This window comes from Homarus americanus, unplaced genomic scaffold (assembly GCF_018991925.1).
Source record: "Homarus americanus isolate GMGI-L3 unplaced genomic scaffold, GMGI_Hamer_2.0 scaffold34739, whole genome shotgun sequence".
NCBI classification, from domain to species: Eukaryota; Metazoa; Arthropoda; class Malacostraca; order Decapoda; family Nephropidae; genus Homarus; species Homarus americanus.
This window is the reverse complement of record NW_024737434.1, coordinates 44677-62320: the sequence shown is the minus strand read 5'-3', so window position 1 is coordinate 62320 and position 17644 is coordinate 44677. Positions and strand designations below refer to the sequence as shown.

General features: G+C 36.1%; 1 protein-coding gene across 11 annotated transcripts in view; it reads left to right on the top strand.

Annotated features, from left to right (window-relative positions):
- LOC121873420 (longitudinals lacking protein-like) overlaps window positions 1–17644 on the top strand; it is a 115657-nt gene that overhangs the window by 68585 nt on the left and 29428 nt on the right. Inside the window, exon 5 of one of the 11 annotated variants that reach the window (XM_042376971.1) lies at window positions 13490–14818. The exons of 6 other annotated variants lie outside the window; for them this stretch is intronic. In XM_042376971.1, the coding sequence (XP_042232905.1) occupies window positions 13490–13903 (414 nt within the window). In that variant the 3' untranslated portion in view covers window positions 13904–14818. 4 more of the 11 variants (XM_042376977.1, XM_042376964.1, XM_042376994.1 and 1 more) reach the window with 4 other exon arrangements.

The following is a 17644-nucleotide window of genomic DNA, read 5'->3' as shown; positions in this document are numbered from 1 at the left end:
TAATTTAAAAGTGTAAATAAAGTTTTTCATAAAGCAGAATTTCTTTTATAATATCCTTTAGTTTTAACTATGAAGATTTCACATTGTTTGCTTTAAGGTGCACCTGTAATTATTTAACACACACACACACACACAAACACAGGACTTACCTTAAATGTTTATAAAGAGGTTTACTGTAGGAAAGGTCATTATCAAGATCATGATCATTTAAGCTTATTGACTGTTACCATGGTTACCAGAAGTTGTTTGCTACTAGTCTGATCATTAATAAACATGATAAAAATTAGATTCTAAATACAGGGCAATTTACTGTAGTGTTTTTTGTTATTTTGAGTGGTCTGAGTCTTGGGAAATCGCAGAATAATTGAGGAAATACTCCGTACAGTTTTTCTCAACAGAACTGTGTGTTTGATTATTGTATATACTGTACTATTAACTTAAATCTTAATTATACTGTATGGTATCCTATAGTGCTGGAATAAAATGACAGAAATTACACTCAACCTCTTGTGTATAGGGTCTCTCCTGAACTGAATAAAGTCATCTGGTGTTAGTCAAATAAGGTATTAAAAGTGGCACCCCCTAGTGAAGGGGTTAACAAGTAAATTACTTCACTTTAAATGTTTATTTGTGTGGTTGTTCATGATGCACAGCTACAGTTTTGAAGATGCTGAGCGCAAATTTGGCAAGGAGCCGTACATGTACCCAATAGTGAACAAAGATAATATTTTGGGGAGTAGTTGACCCCAGTGGTTGGTCCCCTCCCCAAAGGTGGGAGCCCCTCAACAAAGCATCCATATTTCTGTTTCTTTACTATATGCACGACAACAGTTTTTAAGATAAAGCTGAAATATGGTATGCTTATGTGAATAGCCCTGAGAATGCTGTTGAATATCTAAATTGGGGGACCAACTCTCACCAAAATGTAGGCCCCACTTGTTCACAACCACTGGTTTTAGAATGGAGAACTGACATTTGAAATGGGTACCGGTATGTTAAGCATATGCACTTGATTTTGGTTGTACCCATTCTGGTTAACTTTACTTCATCAAAAACAAACTCAGGCAACACCTGGTATCTCGTCTAGTTATCTATACAGAAACTACACATTAAATATTGATGTTTTTTCTGATGTGAATTGGATGTTTTGCTCCTGATCCCATCACTAGATTATCTACCAATCTCATGTGATGTAAAATGGGTTACTAGAAAATAATTCACGAGGAAAACCTACTCCCACATAGTTGTCAGAGGGACTTGCTCTTTCCAGCTAATTTCTACCAGCTCAAAGTCTTCATTGTTTAGTTTTGAATTAATACAAAACAAATGAGTTTCTAGTGTGTCAACTGACAGATGGATACTGACAAAATACTTTATAGCAGTCATGAAAAATATATAATCTTGTAAACCTGTGATTCTTAAAATGTGAAAGGGGACATTGCATATCAAAATAACAAGTTGGGTACATTTTGTGTGAGTACGGTATGTATGTTTGTGTGGCTGTAGGTGGCTGGGTGGGTGTTTGTCTGTTGATAGATATATACTGTATGCAGTATTTAAACCCCTTTGGTGTTTAGGTCAGTAAAAATGGGACACTTTCTCTACAGAAAACGCAGTCAGGAAAAGATTGTTTATACAATACAGAACTGTACAGTATAGTGAATTATCTGTAGTTATAATTGGCTGGTAATGTATCTGCTGCAGTTCGGCTTGAGAAACATACACAGATCCTCTCATTCCTCCCCCAACACTCTCCCTTGAAAATGGTGCTCCGAGAGCCTTCCCTTGACATGTGCCTTAAGCTTTAATCACAAAACCATGCTTTTAAAACCTTACTCTCAAAACCATCCTCTTAATATTAGCATTCATGAATCATCCTCGTAACACCCCCCTCCCTTATCAGATTTGCAAAATTATCCTATTCAAAACTTCACTCGAAAACCTATCCTGCTAAAGGCCATCATTCAAAACCATCCTCAAAACCATATACCAAAATATCTGAAAAATAAGACCACCGAAGTTGCCTGTGACCCATGATGAGTTACACTGAGAGATTGCTTATTAAATATTTTGAAGATGAGTGAAAAACTTTCTTCAACCGCAATTGATGTGTGGAGTATTTAAAATTAAAATTTTATTGTTTTCTTGTAATTGTACACTATCTCATGTACAACTAGCTGCATATGCCTTCACAAGCCTTTATCTTGGTATACTTGGTATATACAGTACTGAACTGTATGTATGTCTGTAACTAGAAAAATGGTAGTGAAAAGTAGAGGGTATATTCTCTTACAGGTGAATAATATATTATGGTTAGAGCATGGTAGTGACCACCTTCACCTGCAGCAGCGCCCTCTGCATCTCCTCTGAAGCCGATGTTCTCTGTTGCAGCGGCTCCTGGCTGGCTTGGGCGGGACGACTGGACATCCGCTTTCTGTGACACTACACCAGGACCATCCTCACCACCTTCAGCACCGTCAGGATGATGTGACGATGCCCTACCGCTGCCCCTTCTGCAGTAGGAGGTTCCGGAGACGAGACGGACTGGTGCTGCACGTCAGAACCCATACCGGAGAGAGACCTTATGCATGCCCTCATTGTCCTGTTGCCTTCGCCCAGAAATCGCATCTTAATAGGCATATCCGGACTGTGCACAAGGTGGAGCCAAATGCACACCTGGCAGTTCACATGAATTTCAATAGTGACACTCCAAGATCTTCCCAGAATGACATTTTGGGCCATAGTACAACACCTGCCAGGAAAAAAATAGAAAGTGCCAAAGTTGATAACCAAAATGGAGACACAAGTGAATCTGATATTCTCATTCCAAGTCCACTCTTTCCTCATGTTCAGATCTCCAATGATACAAGTGGATCAGCTCTGAATCAAGACTAAGGATGTGACCTCTTTTCTATCGTTATAATGCCAAAGTATTTGAAGATCTAGAATTTATAGTTTGTGATAATGGGACATTTAGAAAATGCAGAAGACCAGAAATACAAACCGAACCCGTGTATTCACTTCAGGTTGTATTATACACAGTGATTTGTAAAGCTTTCTGAAGCGTTCATTCTGCTCGTAATTTTATTTATACAAGGAAAATTAATTACTCCAAGAAATACGTGTCAGTATTTTGCTTCCATGTGTTAATTGTTTAAAGAAATACTGATATATTTTGATAAAGAATTGAGAAAAAGTAATGTTTGAACATGATCCTCAGCGTGGAAATGCTTTCTTTAGTCAACAGTTGGGAGTGCTGATGTGTTGATTCGGTTTACAGCTGTACCGCAGAAAAATGTGTACTGTATTTAAGGCAGCAGATATAATGGGCAATTCTGCAGGATCTCCCTGGTAAATTCTCTCCTTTTTCTCTCCCTTGCAGTTTCTATCTCAACTGCCACCCGTGGCGGGGGCTCCAGGGGGATCCTTTCTTGCATCATTCCATCGACCTTATTCCTGCCCAAGCTGCCCCTACAGCGCCAACCAAAAGTCAGATTTGAAGAGACACCTGCTAGTCCACACAGGAGAGCGACCTTATGCCTGTCCGTACTGCCCCTACCGCGTCAACTACCGATATGACTTGGCCAAACACATTCGACGACGGCACTCTACTTCTTGACTTGTTTAGAAAAAAAATACTAATATCTTTACTATGTAACATCAAGGCCCACTTATTAACTTATAAATGTTAAAGCACAATTAAATTAAGCTTTTCATAACTGATACACCCTGTAATTCATTAGACAGAAAAATGCAAAATGAAAGTTCTTTGAAATTTTATGGAATTGTGATGAAGGAAATGATTTTAGATATACTCTACTGTACATGCAGTGACATAATCAAAACCTTTAATTTTCTTGGTGAACTGCAGACTGATTTGTTTCAGTGGCATAAAATACACGTACCGGTAAGTTTTTTAAGTAGTATTGTACAGTACAATTTTACATAAGGATACAAATTTCCTTCTGACTGTTAACATTGGCCACATATATAGATACTTTAATGTGGAAGTCAGATCTGAGATATTAATATTATAGGGGAAAGACTTGGCAGCATATAGTACAGTATATACCACAAAAGTAATGATTCACAGCACTCAAGTTCCACAAGACCAACTGTTCCTTGTTGTTTTTAGGCCTTGTACTGTACTAAACTAAGAGCGATGTTCAAGAAGGGCAATACTCACATGGTGGAGATATCCTACTTGGATGTAACTTAGCAATAAAAAAGAAAATAGTTTCAGTTAGAAATGGTAAAAGCTTAAAAGGTATTATTTGTAAATACAGTACAATCTTTAAGGGCAGTTGACAGCCAATTGTGTTTGGTATGAAAAGACATGTTAAAAGTTGTTAGATAATTTTCTTCAACAAGAAGTGATGTAGCATTCCAGTTTCCCAATGAGATTGACCATAGTCCTCTGTTCTCTCATAACTAGTGAGAAGTCTCATCCATATTTCTATTTTAGAAGCATAGATTATTTTCATTCTGGCGGAAAACATTCTCAGCCTAGAATTCCAAAGGGATGAATTTTCAAAGTCGTACTTTATCATTGATTTAGGGCATTTATTTATTTTAATTTGTTGTCATGACTATCATCAAAATCAGCATGTTATTGTTACAATAATATATTTATTCCAGTACAAATTGTGTGATGGTTGGAAATCCCTTGTGGATTTCTGTGTCGCATATATGAAAAATGGATATTAACTGTATGAAGAAAGTGTTGTAATGTTATGTTGGAGAAAGTTGGATGTGAAGTTTGTGGTAACGATAGACTTGTACATTTATATTACACTGCCAAACCTAAGATTACAATGGCACGAAGTTTTAGTTGCAGCATAGATGAAAGTACAGTACAGTACCTTAGTTATTGGCATGGTCATCTGCTGATACTGTAAGACACTGAGTACAGTATGTGTTTCATGACTGTGAAACTTATTTCTATACCTCTTAGATATTCTGGTTTTCTTTGTTGAACGATGAACTAAACTACCTGTATTGCAGTATTAACTCAACGGGCACAAACCCTCACCCGTCATAGTATCGTGAATTTGTCATTCGACCGACTTTCTTCAAAACTAATTCCGTGTTTCTTTGGCTAATACTCAGACCCACCTGCCAAGTTTCATCAAAATTGATCATCCTGTTTTTAAAATACTCCTCACACCCACACATGACAAAACAGAAACAGTGAGCCTGTCAGCTTGCGGGGGACGGGTGGGGGTTGATACTTATCATAGTTTTGTGGTTCCTTTATATTGTAGTATTTTTGCTAAAATATGTCTCTTTAAGTGTCTATTTATTTTTTATCTTATTTCCCAAGGTGTTCTTCAGTTTTTTAGATAATTAATAAAATTATTCCAAAGAAACAACCAAGTTTTTTTAAGTAATATCCCTGCAGGTCAAGCACCTCATCTACACGCATATTGTTAATTTCTTTTGTATATTACAGTACTGTATATGCAAGGTAATAATTACGGGTACTTTAAATGCACAAGTGACTTAGGATAAAAGGTGCATTTGCAGTATCAGTGGTGGTTGATGAAGTAAGTTCTAATAAATATTATTAATATTTATAGCAAGAAACCTCACTGTTTTGCTATTTCACCCATAATAAAAGGGAATACTACTATGGTTTTATTTGACCACTTCTCGTTTTTTATTAAACAGTTCTCCTAGATTACGTTAAATATTACTTATACGTATTACGTATTGTTAAAATGGCGTATAGATTAATTTTGCATTGATTTTTCGAGTGCAACAATTGAGCAAGTTAAGAAGAGTACACATTCTCTTGTTTGAGGGAAGTAAAGTACCCTGTATGTGATTAAAAACCTCTTTACTTTGCTTATACAGTAGTACTTTGTTTGTAATACTGTACCTTTACTGTTTCCCACCAGTTGATTTGGTGATGTGGTTTTACAGTCTTTCTAATTCACTTTAGAATAGCATTGATTAGAGTGTTGATTATCTGTAACATAGGAGTCACTCGCTGTTTCTGTACAAGTGACATGCCGTTTTCTGTTGTATTCCAGCGGCAGCGGCAACGTGGACCAGTATTTCGAACCTGTCCCGTATGCGAGAGAAATTTTGACTCCCGTGCCAAGTTGGAGATCCACATTCGGACTCATACAGGGGAAAGACCCTTCGCCTGCTCACACTGCCCCTATCAAGCATGCCAGATGTCAACATTAACGTCTCATATGAGGACTCACACGGGAGAAAAACCATTCCAATGTCCCTTCTGTTCTCACCGGGCCAGACAGAGAGGGTCCCTTAACAAGCATATTAGAGTTGTTCACAGTGCACTGATCCATGACAGGGGAGACATTTGGCCAGGAAACATTCCTAATATGTGAATTATTTGACGTCTTTGTCAGTGAGTTTATTAATGGGAAAGAATCTTAGACTTGAATGTGCAATGGTAAGCTTACTGTATGTACAGAGATAAGCTTACTGTGTGTACAGAGATAAGCATACTTTTTTACAGAGGTAAACTTACTTTATGTTCAGAGGTAAGCTTACTTTATGTACATAAATAAGCTTATGTAATGCAATAAGGAAGACTAAGTGAGGGTAATTGTTATCCCCCCTCCCTCCGGAAAAATACAAAACAAAACAAGAAAATGCAGTGTATTACAGTATTGATTTTGTAGCTGTGCAGAGATTGTCATTGAAATGGTAAATAACGAAAGGACACTTTTTTTTATGCTGTCCTAGTTTTCTCTCTCTCTCTCTCCAGCACTTTAGTTAATGTACTTAAGAAAGATTTATTTTTATTTTTTTGCGCAAAACGATTATATGAATATCCTTATATATTTCCCCCAAAGCATAAATTTTTTTATAGTAGTTTTTACACTATGTTTTATTGCTCATTGAGAAATCTCTTGTTTGTGATATCATAAGTCAAACACTGGGTGAAAGATTGTCTCAGATATTATTGTTTTGAATTGTGGTATTGAGTGTTGTGGTGAGGTATAATGATACATAGTATGTGTTGGAGTGGAGTGTGAAGCATAGTTTGTGTTGGAGTGGAGTGTGAAGCATAGTTTATGCTGGAGTGTTAGTATGAAGCATAGTCTATGCTGGAGTGCTAGTATGAAGCCTGCACAGAGTGTAGTGTACATACAGTAGTGTGTTCCTGTTCTCTTTAAATATCTCATGCCAAATTTTGAATTAAATTTCTCCTGAATAAGAAAAATAGTTTGGAAAAGATTATCCCTTTTGACAAACGTAAGAGGGTATTGCTGAGGGCTGTATGGATGGGCACAATCTAATTTTGAAGTGTCTGATAACTTTTGGCAAACCCTGTGTGTATTTGTACTTTCTGTTTAAGTATTATCATAAAAAATCTGGTGAAAATTAACAATAGGAATATTCATTATAATAATGGATATGAAATCTGAAGTAAACAAAAAAAAGTATAAAAAAAACCGGGATGACTCTCTCACTGTTGTGTGTGGAATGTCTGTACACCGTATATACATATATCTTATTCACTCACTCTCAGGACCTGTGCATTTATATGTATGTTAGTGTGTGTTTGCATCCCACAACACATCAGTCAGCCATTGATAGTACAAGTTACAATTATGTTTTGGTGTATGTTTATATCACTCATCATATTTTGTGAGGGGCATACAGTTGTCTGTTGGTCTGTGCATAAGTCTACACATCCATGGACACTCGCTCCAAAGGGTATCTTTATGGAGGGGTCCGATGAATTTCAAAATGAACACAGCGACTCCTGTTGTCTCGGTAGGGTTGTTAAAATCCTTCATCCATTGTGTTATATTGTCTAACACAAAATCGTAAAGATACTTTTTGGGGGAGCTGTCACTTTCCAGCAATTCAAGTTTTCATCTAAAGCTTTTGGTAGTGTTGGTATCAAGTACTTGATTCTCAGTGTTTCAGCAGCTTGTGAATCTGTTACTTCTTCTGTAAAATTGTACACTACTGTTTACTAGTACCTGAAAGTTTGGATCTGTACCTTTATACAGTACTTCAGTGCTTTAATAATGTATTTGTTTAGCACATAACTAGTTCTTTAAAAATACCAAAGACATTTTCTGTGAATGCCATACCATGTTACATCAGTGTCCTTCTTCTATCTGGCAAATTAAATTACTACTGGCTGACCAAAACAAAGAAATTGTAGAGATTCTTTAAGGATATAAAGCAGATAAAAAGTGAATTAATTTTTTAAGTTATACAACAATGAATCAGTAATGATGTGAAGGCTAAAAAGTAAGCAGCTAATAAGTTGTCCCATCCTTGGCAGGATGTAAGTCCACCAAAGGGCTGTTTCACCATCATCAAGTATACTGGATAGCTTACTGATGAAATCCACAATGGCTAGTGCACAAAGAGGGAGCCTTAACCTCCACCTCAGTCTGGAATCAAATCCATGACAATTTGCTCACAATGCTACCAAGTGAGCTACAGAGCCCTATATATGTACAGTACAATATATACACACCCCGGTACATTTATCTCCAGCTGGAAGAGACGCTACTTCACTCACTATACTTAGAGGTTGTAAGCAGGTTAGGTCGTATAGAATTTTTATGCTTTTGTATGTTAATGTTATGTCAGTGAATTTGTTTTTGATATTCAGTGGAAGATGGTACTGATTTTTTTTACAATTTCCACCATTTATCAGCTTCCTAGCCATATGGGCAGTTGGTCTGTTATTTGTTACATTGTTACGACTTTCATTGTCCAGTGTAAAATTTCCATAAATGTATACAGTACATAAATGTACTTTAATTTTGTTGTCTGAGAAACTATCCCTGGATGTTTCAGAAATTCACATTTTCCAAACTAACTTCCCCAGTCCAAAGTATCTAGGCTTTACTGTATACTATACATTACTATATGAAATCACACTCATAACTCTTCTCCAGCCAGGATGAAGAACACACAAACTTCCCCTTCTTTAACTGTCATTTCCTCTCTCTACTTGCTGTGTCTCTGTTCTAAGGTCATATATGTACAGTACAGTGCAGTGGTGAACATTACATTGGTTGTATGGGTATTTTATCATTCAGAATTTGCAACTTATTCATCATACATTAAATTCATTACAGTTACTATATGATTAAATTCGTATATAAAACTTGGTGCCCTCTTTTGTGGATGAATGACTTTGCAAGTGTGTGTGGGGTATGACTCCCACATCTGCCTACAGTACTGTACTGTACTGTAGTCTGAATTCCAACCAGGACTGCTAGGACTAAAATTTGATGAAGACTGTTGTATGGTGAGTGTCTGAAGTTTACTACAGAATTTACTTTTTTTTCTTAGGTACAGATAGTACCTGTATTTATGACTTCAAACAGAAATGTGCTTAAAACTTAGTAAACTATATTTTGAAATCATTAAGAATTCTGTTAACATTGCAGTTTTTCAGAATGGTGTATCAAATTTAGAGTGCTGTGCAGTACAGTACTGCTATATTTCAAATCCTGTACTGTACTATGAAATGTTCACAGAATTCCACCTAATTCAGAATCTTTCCAAGGCAGAAAGGTTAAACCCTTAATTCTGAATTGTGGGGAAATTCCTTTTTTCTTTCTTTTATAATGGAGGAAATTAAATTTTTCGCATATTTTCTTATGGTTGTCTTTACTGTGCCATTACTTTTGCCAGGAAAGGAAGATACTTCGTGCAAAATATTACTCTGATCCACTGTTTTACCATGAAGGAATAACACAGTCATGTAAACTAACTTCACAAAAAAAAAAAAAGATACTGTACTTCAATTCTCTGTACAGTACTCATATTGATAGAGAATGATACTGGGGAGAGGGTGGGTGGATAAGTCAAAGTTGTTTCTGGTTGTGGAGACTCTGCTTAAGTATGAAAATTATCAAAGTTAACGTGAATATAGGCAGATATTTTTAACACACACACTGGCAGGGCTGATATCTTTGGCACACCAGTTCATGTCACTGTAAAGGGTTAAATGAAATCACCCATACATTAATGCATATACACAGTGACACACACATAGTTTGCAATATACAGTACACATAGATGACTACCTTCTATTTTACAGTACAGTATTATAGTGCAAAATGTTACCTTTATATGATGTGCATCCACTTTGAAACTTAAGTATTAAAATGTCTTAGTAGGATTTTGTCTCAGTGTTAAGGGTACAATCCTATTGGCATTTACATTTCTTCTTCATATGTCAGTGTAAAAAAAATGCCCAAGGTTGTATATTAGAGTGAAATTTTTAATGTACTTGTTGTAAATGTGAGATTTATTTATATTAGTATGTAACTGAATATTCTTAATTAAACAAGTAGAACTATTCAGGTGACTTTAATTTATTACTGAATTTTTTATGCACACACACACACACACACACACAGTTTTCTGTATAAAACAATATGTGGTCATGTACTGTACTGTATAGTAATAGATATAATTAATGCGAATATATTGTGTCAGCTGCGGGGAGAAGTACTGTACTGTATTACAGCGAAAAATGCGAAAATTGCCAGAGAGAAGGTTGGAAGAGTGACGCTGTGTTATCTTTGTTTTTCCAGTTGGGGGCTCTGGGCAGCGTAGGCGGCATGATGAGCGTGTATGGGCGCCGCGGGAGAGGTTCCAAAGTTTGTGGCTACTGTGGCAAGTGTTTTGTGCGTTCAGATGTTCTTGTTCAGCATGTTCGCACCCATACTGGCGAGAAGCCTTATGCCTGTCCTCACTGCCCATACCGTGCCTCCCAACGAACACACTTGAGGCTGCACATGCGACGTCATGAACAGACCCCCTCTGTTACTCAGGGCCAACCACTTGTCCAGTCACAAGTTCGTGTGCAGGCTCAATCTCAGATTCAAGCCTTGAATCAGAGACAGTCCCACCTTCAAAGTCAAGGTCACTCTTCCAATACTGTGGCTTCAGCCAGTACTGACAGTAACGCCTCAAGTCTCACCTCGTCATCGGTAGTGATCCATCAACAAGAAAGTCTTCACCATTTTGACTTTAAACACCAGTAATGAAAATTTTTATAAATATTTGATGGATGTTACCAGTAGAATCATGGAAATGAAATATTTTTTTATTACATTTACATTGAGTTGATTTTCTAGGAGAGTTTTCAAATGTGGGGCATAATAGCTCTTGTTGATCATTACGTATTGTGCTGTTTATTGAGCATGTTGGGTGTGATAAGTGCCAAGAAGCAATCAGGAATTTACTGTTGTTCAGTGTTCAGTGAGTTCTCCTGCTGACAATATCTCGAGTAGGGTTAGAGAGATAACTGGTTACCACATGTTTAGTGATTTTATCTCTTGTATTTGATGTGATTTTTAATTTCTAGCTTTACTTCTCATGTGAAAATAAAAGTATTCTCATTATGTTTCAGGAATTGTAAGTTATTTCTTAAATAAAAGAAAAGTAAAATATTTCATGAGTTTCACTTTCAAGGCATTGAATTTATTCTACAGTAGTACCGTATTTTTGTTTGATAACGGGTGAACTTAGGACAAGAGGGGCCCGGGGCAACGGATCATTCTAGGGGCCCTTTTGGTACTTTTTTGCAAGTTGTTCGTACAGTCTCCCATTGTAATGTTATCAGTCAAGTAACATTGGAAAAAGGTCATCATTCAATCTCTCCCCAAACACTTAAACTCTGGTACAGTATGTGTTGTTATCTGGTAAACTACGTACTACAGTACTGTTTATAGCCACCATACTGTACTGTGTTGAGGCCAATTCGTGATCATTTGTACAGTACTGAGCAAAAGTGATTGTGTATTACCATAATTAATTCTGTATACTGTACCAAGATTTTTGAAATTTATTTACTGTACCTTGAAGAAGTTCCTGTAGTCCATCATCCCCCAAGAGATGATGTTTTACCTGGTGAGGAATGTTATTATTAGCTCACCTTATGTTATTAAGATGTTCAATAGTTATTTCTGAATGTTTAAGTTCATTATCTTGTTGCTACCACTGCCAGCTTACTTTTAAATTTGTAATTGAAGAAGTTTGGATCATTCAGTGATGAGGTTAGAACTGTGGTAATTCATGTCTAATCTAACAAATGACTCACACTACTGTACTAGACCTTCAGAGTTGTGATAAAACATTTGTAAACTTGGAACATGTGACTCATGTAGTGTTGCCTTGCCTCACGACTTACTCCGGTTTGCTTAGTGAAAAGTCCTTTTCCAATACTGTACAATATTAATTATCCAATCATCTCTGTAATCAGCTTTTCCTGTTTCTAAATGTCACAGTACACAAAAACAAATATTTAAAAAATGTACAATACCTTAGACAGGTCAAAATGCACAACATTTTACATTTAATGATTAATCAATAATCATGGATGAAAAAAGGCAAATCCAGGATGTTCATCGTAGACGTAAGCTTAAGTGTTAAGTACATGTACTGTAAATCCCTTCTTGAGGTTGGTATTCCTTACATTTTTGTCATTGCTGGGAACCTTTGTCATGACTTTCAAAACTATTCTATATAGATACACAATAAATGCTTATTATAATAGCTACTATTGCTTACAAATTTTCTAATGAAATAATAAATAATCTATTACTGTACTGTATATGTAATACTAAAAAGTATAAAGAAGTATGTGGATGAAGCAAGCAGATTGTGAGAGTAGTGTTGATATAGGAGAAACACAACTGCCTGACCTGGCCTTCTGTTTGCAGTGGCGCAGTGTGATGAGATTCCCCGAACAACTTCATCTTCATGGCCGCCGCCACTCAGCACCTACCAACAGGAAGTTCCAATGTGAGTTTTGTGGCAAGAGTTTTCAGTGGCAGAGCAACTTACAGCTACATGTGAGGAGTCATACCGGGGAGAAACCATACCCGTGTCCACAGTGTTCTTACCGAGCGACCCAGCGCTCAGACCTTACCAAACATCTTCGCATACATACTGGAGAGAAGCCATATGCCTGCCCCCATTGCCCCTACCGTGCTGCTTATTCCTCATCTCTCAAGGATCACACTCTCCTGCATCACCGTGGCATGGATCAGGCTGCCATACCCACCACACAACCACAATAGTTATGGTATTTTATGGCATATTATGTCATGAAATGAAACCACCCTGAGTGTTGGTATGTTGGCATTTATTAATATTAATACTGTGCATAAGGATTGCCAAATTTTAAGTGTCCAAGTATACCATAAAATAATCATGCCTCAATATATGGTAGCATGGGACAACCTTGTCAAGTGATATTAATGGAAATTTAATATCATCTTGCCTCAGCTATAAGACTTTATGGGATATTACAGCATAGAATGAACTGAGGTGGTGAAGTATTTAAAAGTGTGGAGTGAGAGTAGCATTGTGGCGGGTGGTGGGACCGCTGTGCATGATCTATGCTGCCTGCCATGCCCTCCCCTGAGTAACTGCTGCATGTGGCCTTGTACCTCTGACTATCCCTCTCACCACTGCTGCTGCTGGTGTGGTGGTCTGACAATGCTCTCTGTTGCAGGCAGTGCAAAGGGCAGTGGCAGCGTTGGGGGGTGGACGGCTTGTGTGTCCAATCTGCCCACGTACCTTCCCCACCGCCGCTGAGTTGAGCCGTCATGCCGCCACCACCCATCGATTGGACAAGCTCTACTGTTGCCAGCAATGCCATTATCGCTCAGATTCTAAGTCTAATCTTCTGCGACATCAAAGGACTCACACGGGCGAAAAACGGCATGGCTGCCCCGTATGCCCTTATCGTGCAGGTCAACGATCTGATCTACGACGTCACCTTCGTGTTCATGCTCTCAGACGAGCTCACAATATCCTTCAGTGTTATCTCTGTGACTTCACAACTCCCACGGCCGTCGCCTTTGCTCTCCATGTTTTAGAATCTCATTCCGATAGGAGTCATGATGACCCACACAATGACTCTTAAATTATATACTGTATTTGGATGAATACTGATGATTTGAAAAGTTATACACTTAAGTTGTCCTTCAAAATACTGATTATTCAAAATATAACAAACAAATTTATACAGTTAAGATTGTTCATGTTGTGTGCAAGTAACAGCAATGCCTCAAGTTCAGTACTAGACTTAAAGACTCACTGTTACAAAATGTGAGGAAAGTGTGATAGGTGTAAATTACCTCGAGGTTATTGAACTTGGAAAAGGGTCAATCAACGTTGCCAAGAGTTGGTGGAGACACAGTACAGTGCATGATGATGTAACAACAGCCATCAGCCTACCAGATATCAAGCCAAATATTTACACCTTTGTATTTTATGTATCTTTAAGCAATGCCCAAATCCAGATGATCTATTAATGTTTTTTTTATAAATTTATTAGATAAACAGCTTGAGATGTTGACATGAATTTATTATTCAAAGTTGTATATCCAGCTATGATAGTCCTTGTAACTCACAGTTGACACATCCGTAAACTTTGTCTTTGTCTGCCTGTTTTCTTGTTCTCACTTATTTAATCACTTTTTGTCTTGTTACATAATTATTATACAGTAGTTGGTTGTCATTTTAAACTTTTTTTTTAATATCCTATCAAGGATTTATTAATGTTTTACACTCAGGAGGTTGACTTGTATATTAAAGTTCTTGTATTTCATATTCATACAACAGGTACAGTAATTCCCATCTCACAATGTATAAGTTTGGTAAAGATTCGCCTCTATTTTCTTATTTCTCCCCTAAAGTTTAATTTATGAAGCATTCACAGTTTTCCTTCTTGGGGCTTTTTGTGTTGAATGCTTTACCAAAGAAAGATATAAGTCATACATATATTTTATTTACAAAGTCAACAACAATTATTATCACTGTTCTGGTAAGTAGATTTATAAACAAATTACATTGCTTTAGAAACTATCAAGTAAAGAATTTAACTAACATTATTATTATTTTGAATAAGACTAAATATGCTAATACATTTTATGGTTACTGTATAGTACTAGTGTTTAGGTGTTAACTAATTGGTATTCACATCAATTGTTTAAATAAAATGAAACAGCATCCTTAACTTTTTATGATCAAGAACTTTTGGGTAAGTTAAAATTCATAGATATACGTACTTGTATTGATATACTAGCTGTGAAGCCTGGGCCTTGAAGTATGTCCTCAAAACATTGTTCATACTGTACAGTGATATGAACCATTATCCATATTGGCTGTAGATGGGCTTTAATGTTTTGTCCAGTAAGATAATGGTGTAACACCAATACAGTACTGTAACAAAGCTAATGGTATTTAGTTAGGAGATGTTTGATTCAAGATACACATGTGAGGATAATGATATTCTTTCTTTGTAAAGTTCAGCAATATGTCTCACAAAATTTTCTGGTAATTAAAACTTTATTTTGTAAGGATTATAGTTTAATGGGTATCGTCTATGCATAATTTCACAGTTAGTGTGTGTGTGTATATACATACCGGTACATACATAATGTACATATACTGTATACACGCAGTAAACCAGAATAATGGGGAGGGAAAGGGTCTCGATTTGGGGGATTTCCAGATTTTTTAGGGATGACCTTACTGTATTATGAATATTTACAATACCCAGTTGAATTCTTGTTCCGTTAGAAAAAATAACATGCATTAACATAACATATCATTAACAAGCAAAAACAAAAAAATTATATAAGCCAACCTGTTTACACCCATGAAGCTAAAGTATGGGAGTGAAGTGTACTTCAGTGTAGTGCGCTTATGAACTCAGTTCAGCTTTGTTCCACCACAATTACCACATGCACTTGTTGTGGTGATGGAGTAGGGAGAGTCCAAATTGTCTGGCTATCCCTTAAAAGAGAATTTGGACAAGATAAGGTCTGGTTTATCCAGATTTACAGTTTAATTAAAACAGTTTAACAGGCATATATACCTGTATACTGTACCTATGCACTCACATTTTGTTTAATATAAAGGGCAGTACAATATACATTGTACTGTATAAGGATGCAAAATTACTGAAATTGGTGAAGCGTCAGTTCATGCTGTGAGTGAATGCCTGGGTGTTTTTCTTCTGGTGATGTACAAAGATGATTTTAATACAATACTGTATAAGCATCTTACTCACTCTGAACTTCTTATTAATTAAACAGTAAATTTGGATGATTTAATTTTTTAATAACAATATCAAATTTCTTATCAAAGGTACAAAGTTTGTAAATTACATAATGCACATTTATGAAATTCCTTGGATTATTAACTGTTTTATACAGTGGAAATGTGAAATGTAATGTTTTTATACTTGAGATGAGTAATAGCAACAATGGGTGGAACTTGGTAAAGTAGGGAAAAAAGTGTACTTTTTATCCATCAATATTGTCAGTGATAAAGTTCTGAGTTCTGTAATTGTATTTCCTCCATGACTTGAATGGATAGCATTTGATGTCAGACATTGTATTGTACAGTATATGTTACTGATGTGTTGCTGAAAGGTCCAGTGTTGTATGCACCTCAAAAGCCACATACAGTATAAAATACTTGATGGATTTTAAGGAAAATTATTGTATTTATCAACTTATATGTTGTATGTTTACCATGGCCTATGGGGGTTACCATTAATTTTTTTACAAGGTTACGCACCCTCCTCGTTTCTCAAACAATGTAATTGACCTTTTTATTCCTAACTGAATACAGTATGCTGTTTATGATATTTTCTTTACTGTTATGTAAGCCAATACCCAGAGGCATCTTCTAGCATTTAAAATGCCATGGTATCAGCATGAAATCAAAATGACTGTCATTAGAGAAAAGTTACGAAATTATCGTAAAACATTAATTTGATTGAAATAAATGCCAGAACTTGTTTTTAGAAAATGCAGTGGATTATATATATATATATATATATATATATATATATATATATATATATATATATATATATATATATATATATATATATATATATATATATATATATATATATATATATATATATATATATATATATATATATATATATATATATATATATATATATATATATATATACATATACATACATATACATACATACATATCAGTAAAACCCTCTTAATCTGACTAATTGGGGGAAATCCAGTCCATTTTAAGCAAATTTCTGGAAAAAGTCTGGATTACCAAAGAAAATCCGGATTGCTGTCTGGTGCACAGGAACACCAGCCACAGCCACTGTGTTTAAAAGCCAGTAGTGCTGCTGCAGCCCTAGTGTGTGCATCTCTTAACTCCTGTGGACTATTTGTGACTAATTACCACAGCTTCCAAAGGCAAGACAACCACAAAAGGAAGTCAGAAGAGTGCCAGAAAGGAGTTTAGCTTGAAGGACAAGCAAACAAAGGTGTCTGCAAAAGTTTTGATGGAGAAATATGATTTGAAAAAATCAACCATCAACAGCATCACCACTTTGTGGTAAATACTGTACTGTACTGTATGTCCAGTACGTACAAGAATTGTATTTACATTATACTGCAGGCAAGTGATTCATATGATCATGTCAATCCGGATTAATGGTATTATTTAATTACGGACATAGTGCCTCCGAAAGTTATAAACTACTTTAAACATTTAGATCTCACTATTCTGAGCATTTTGAACCCCATATATACATGGCGGAAATGGATAATAGCGACACAAATGAATTTAATTGATTTTAGGAACTTTTCAGTCTTCGTCTGTCAGG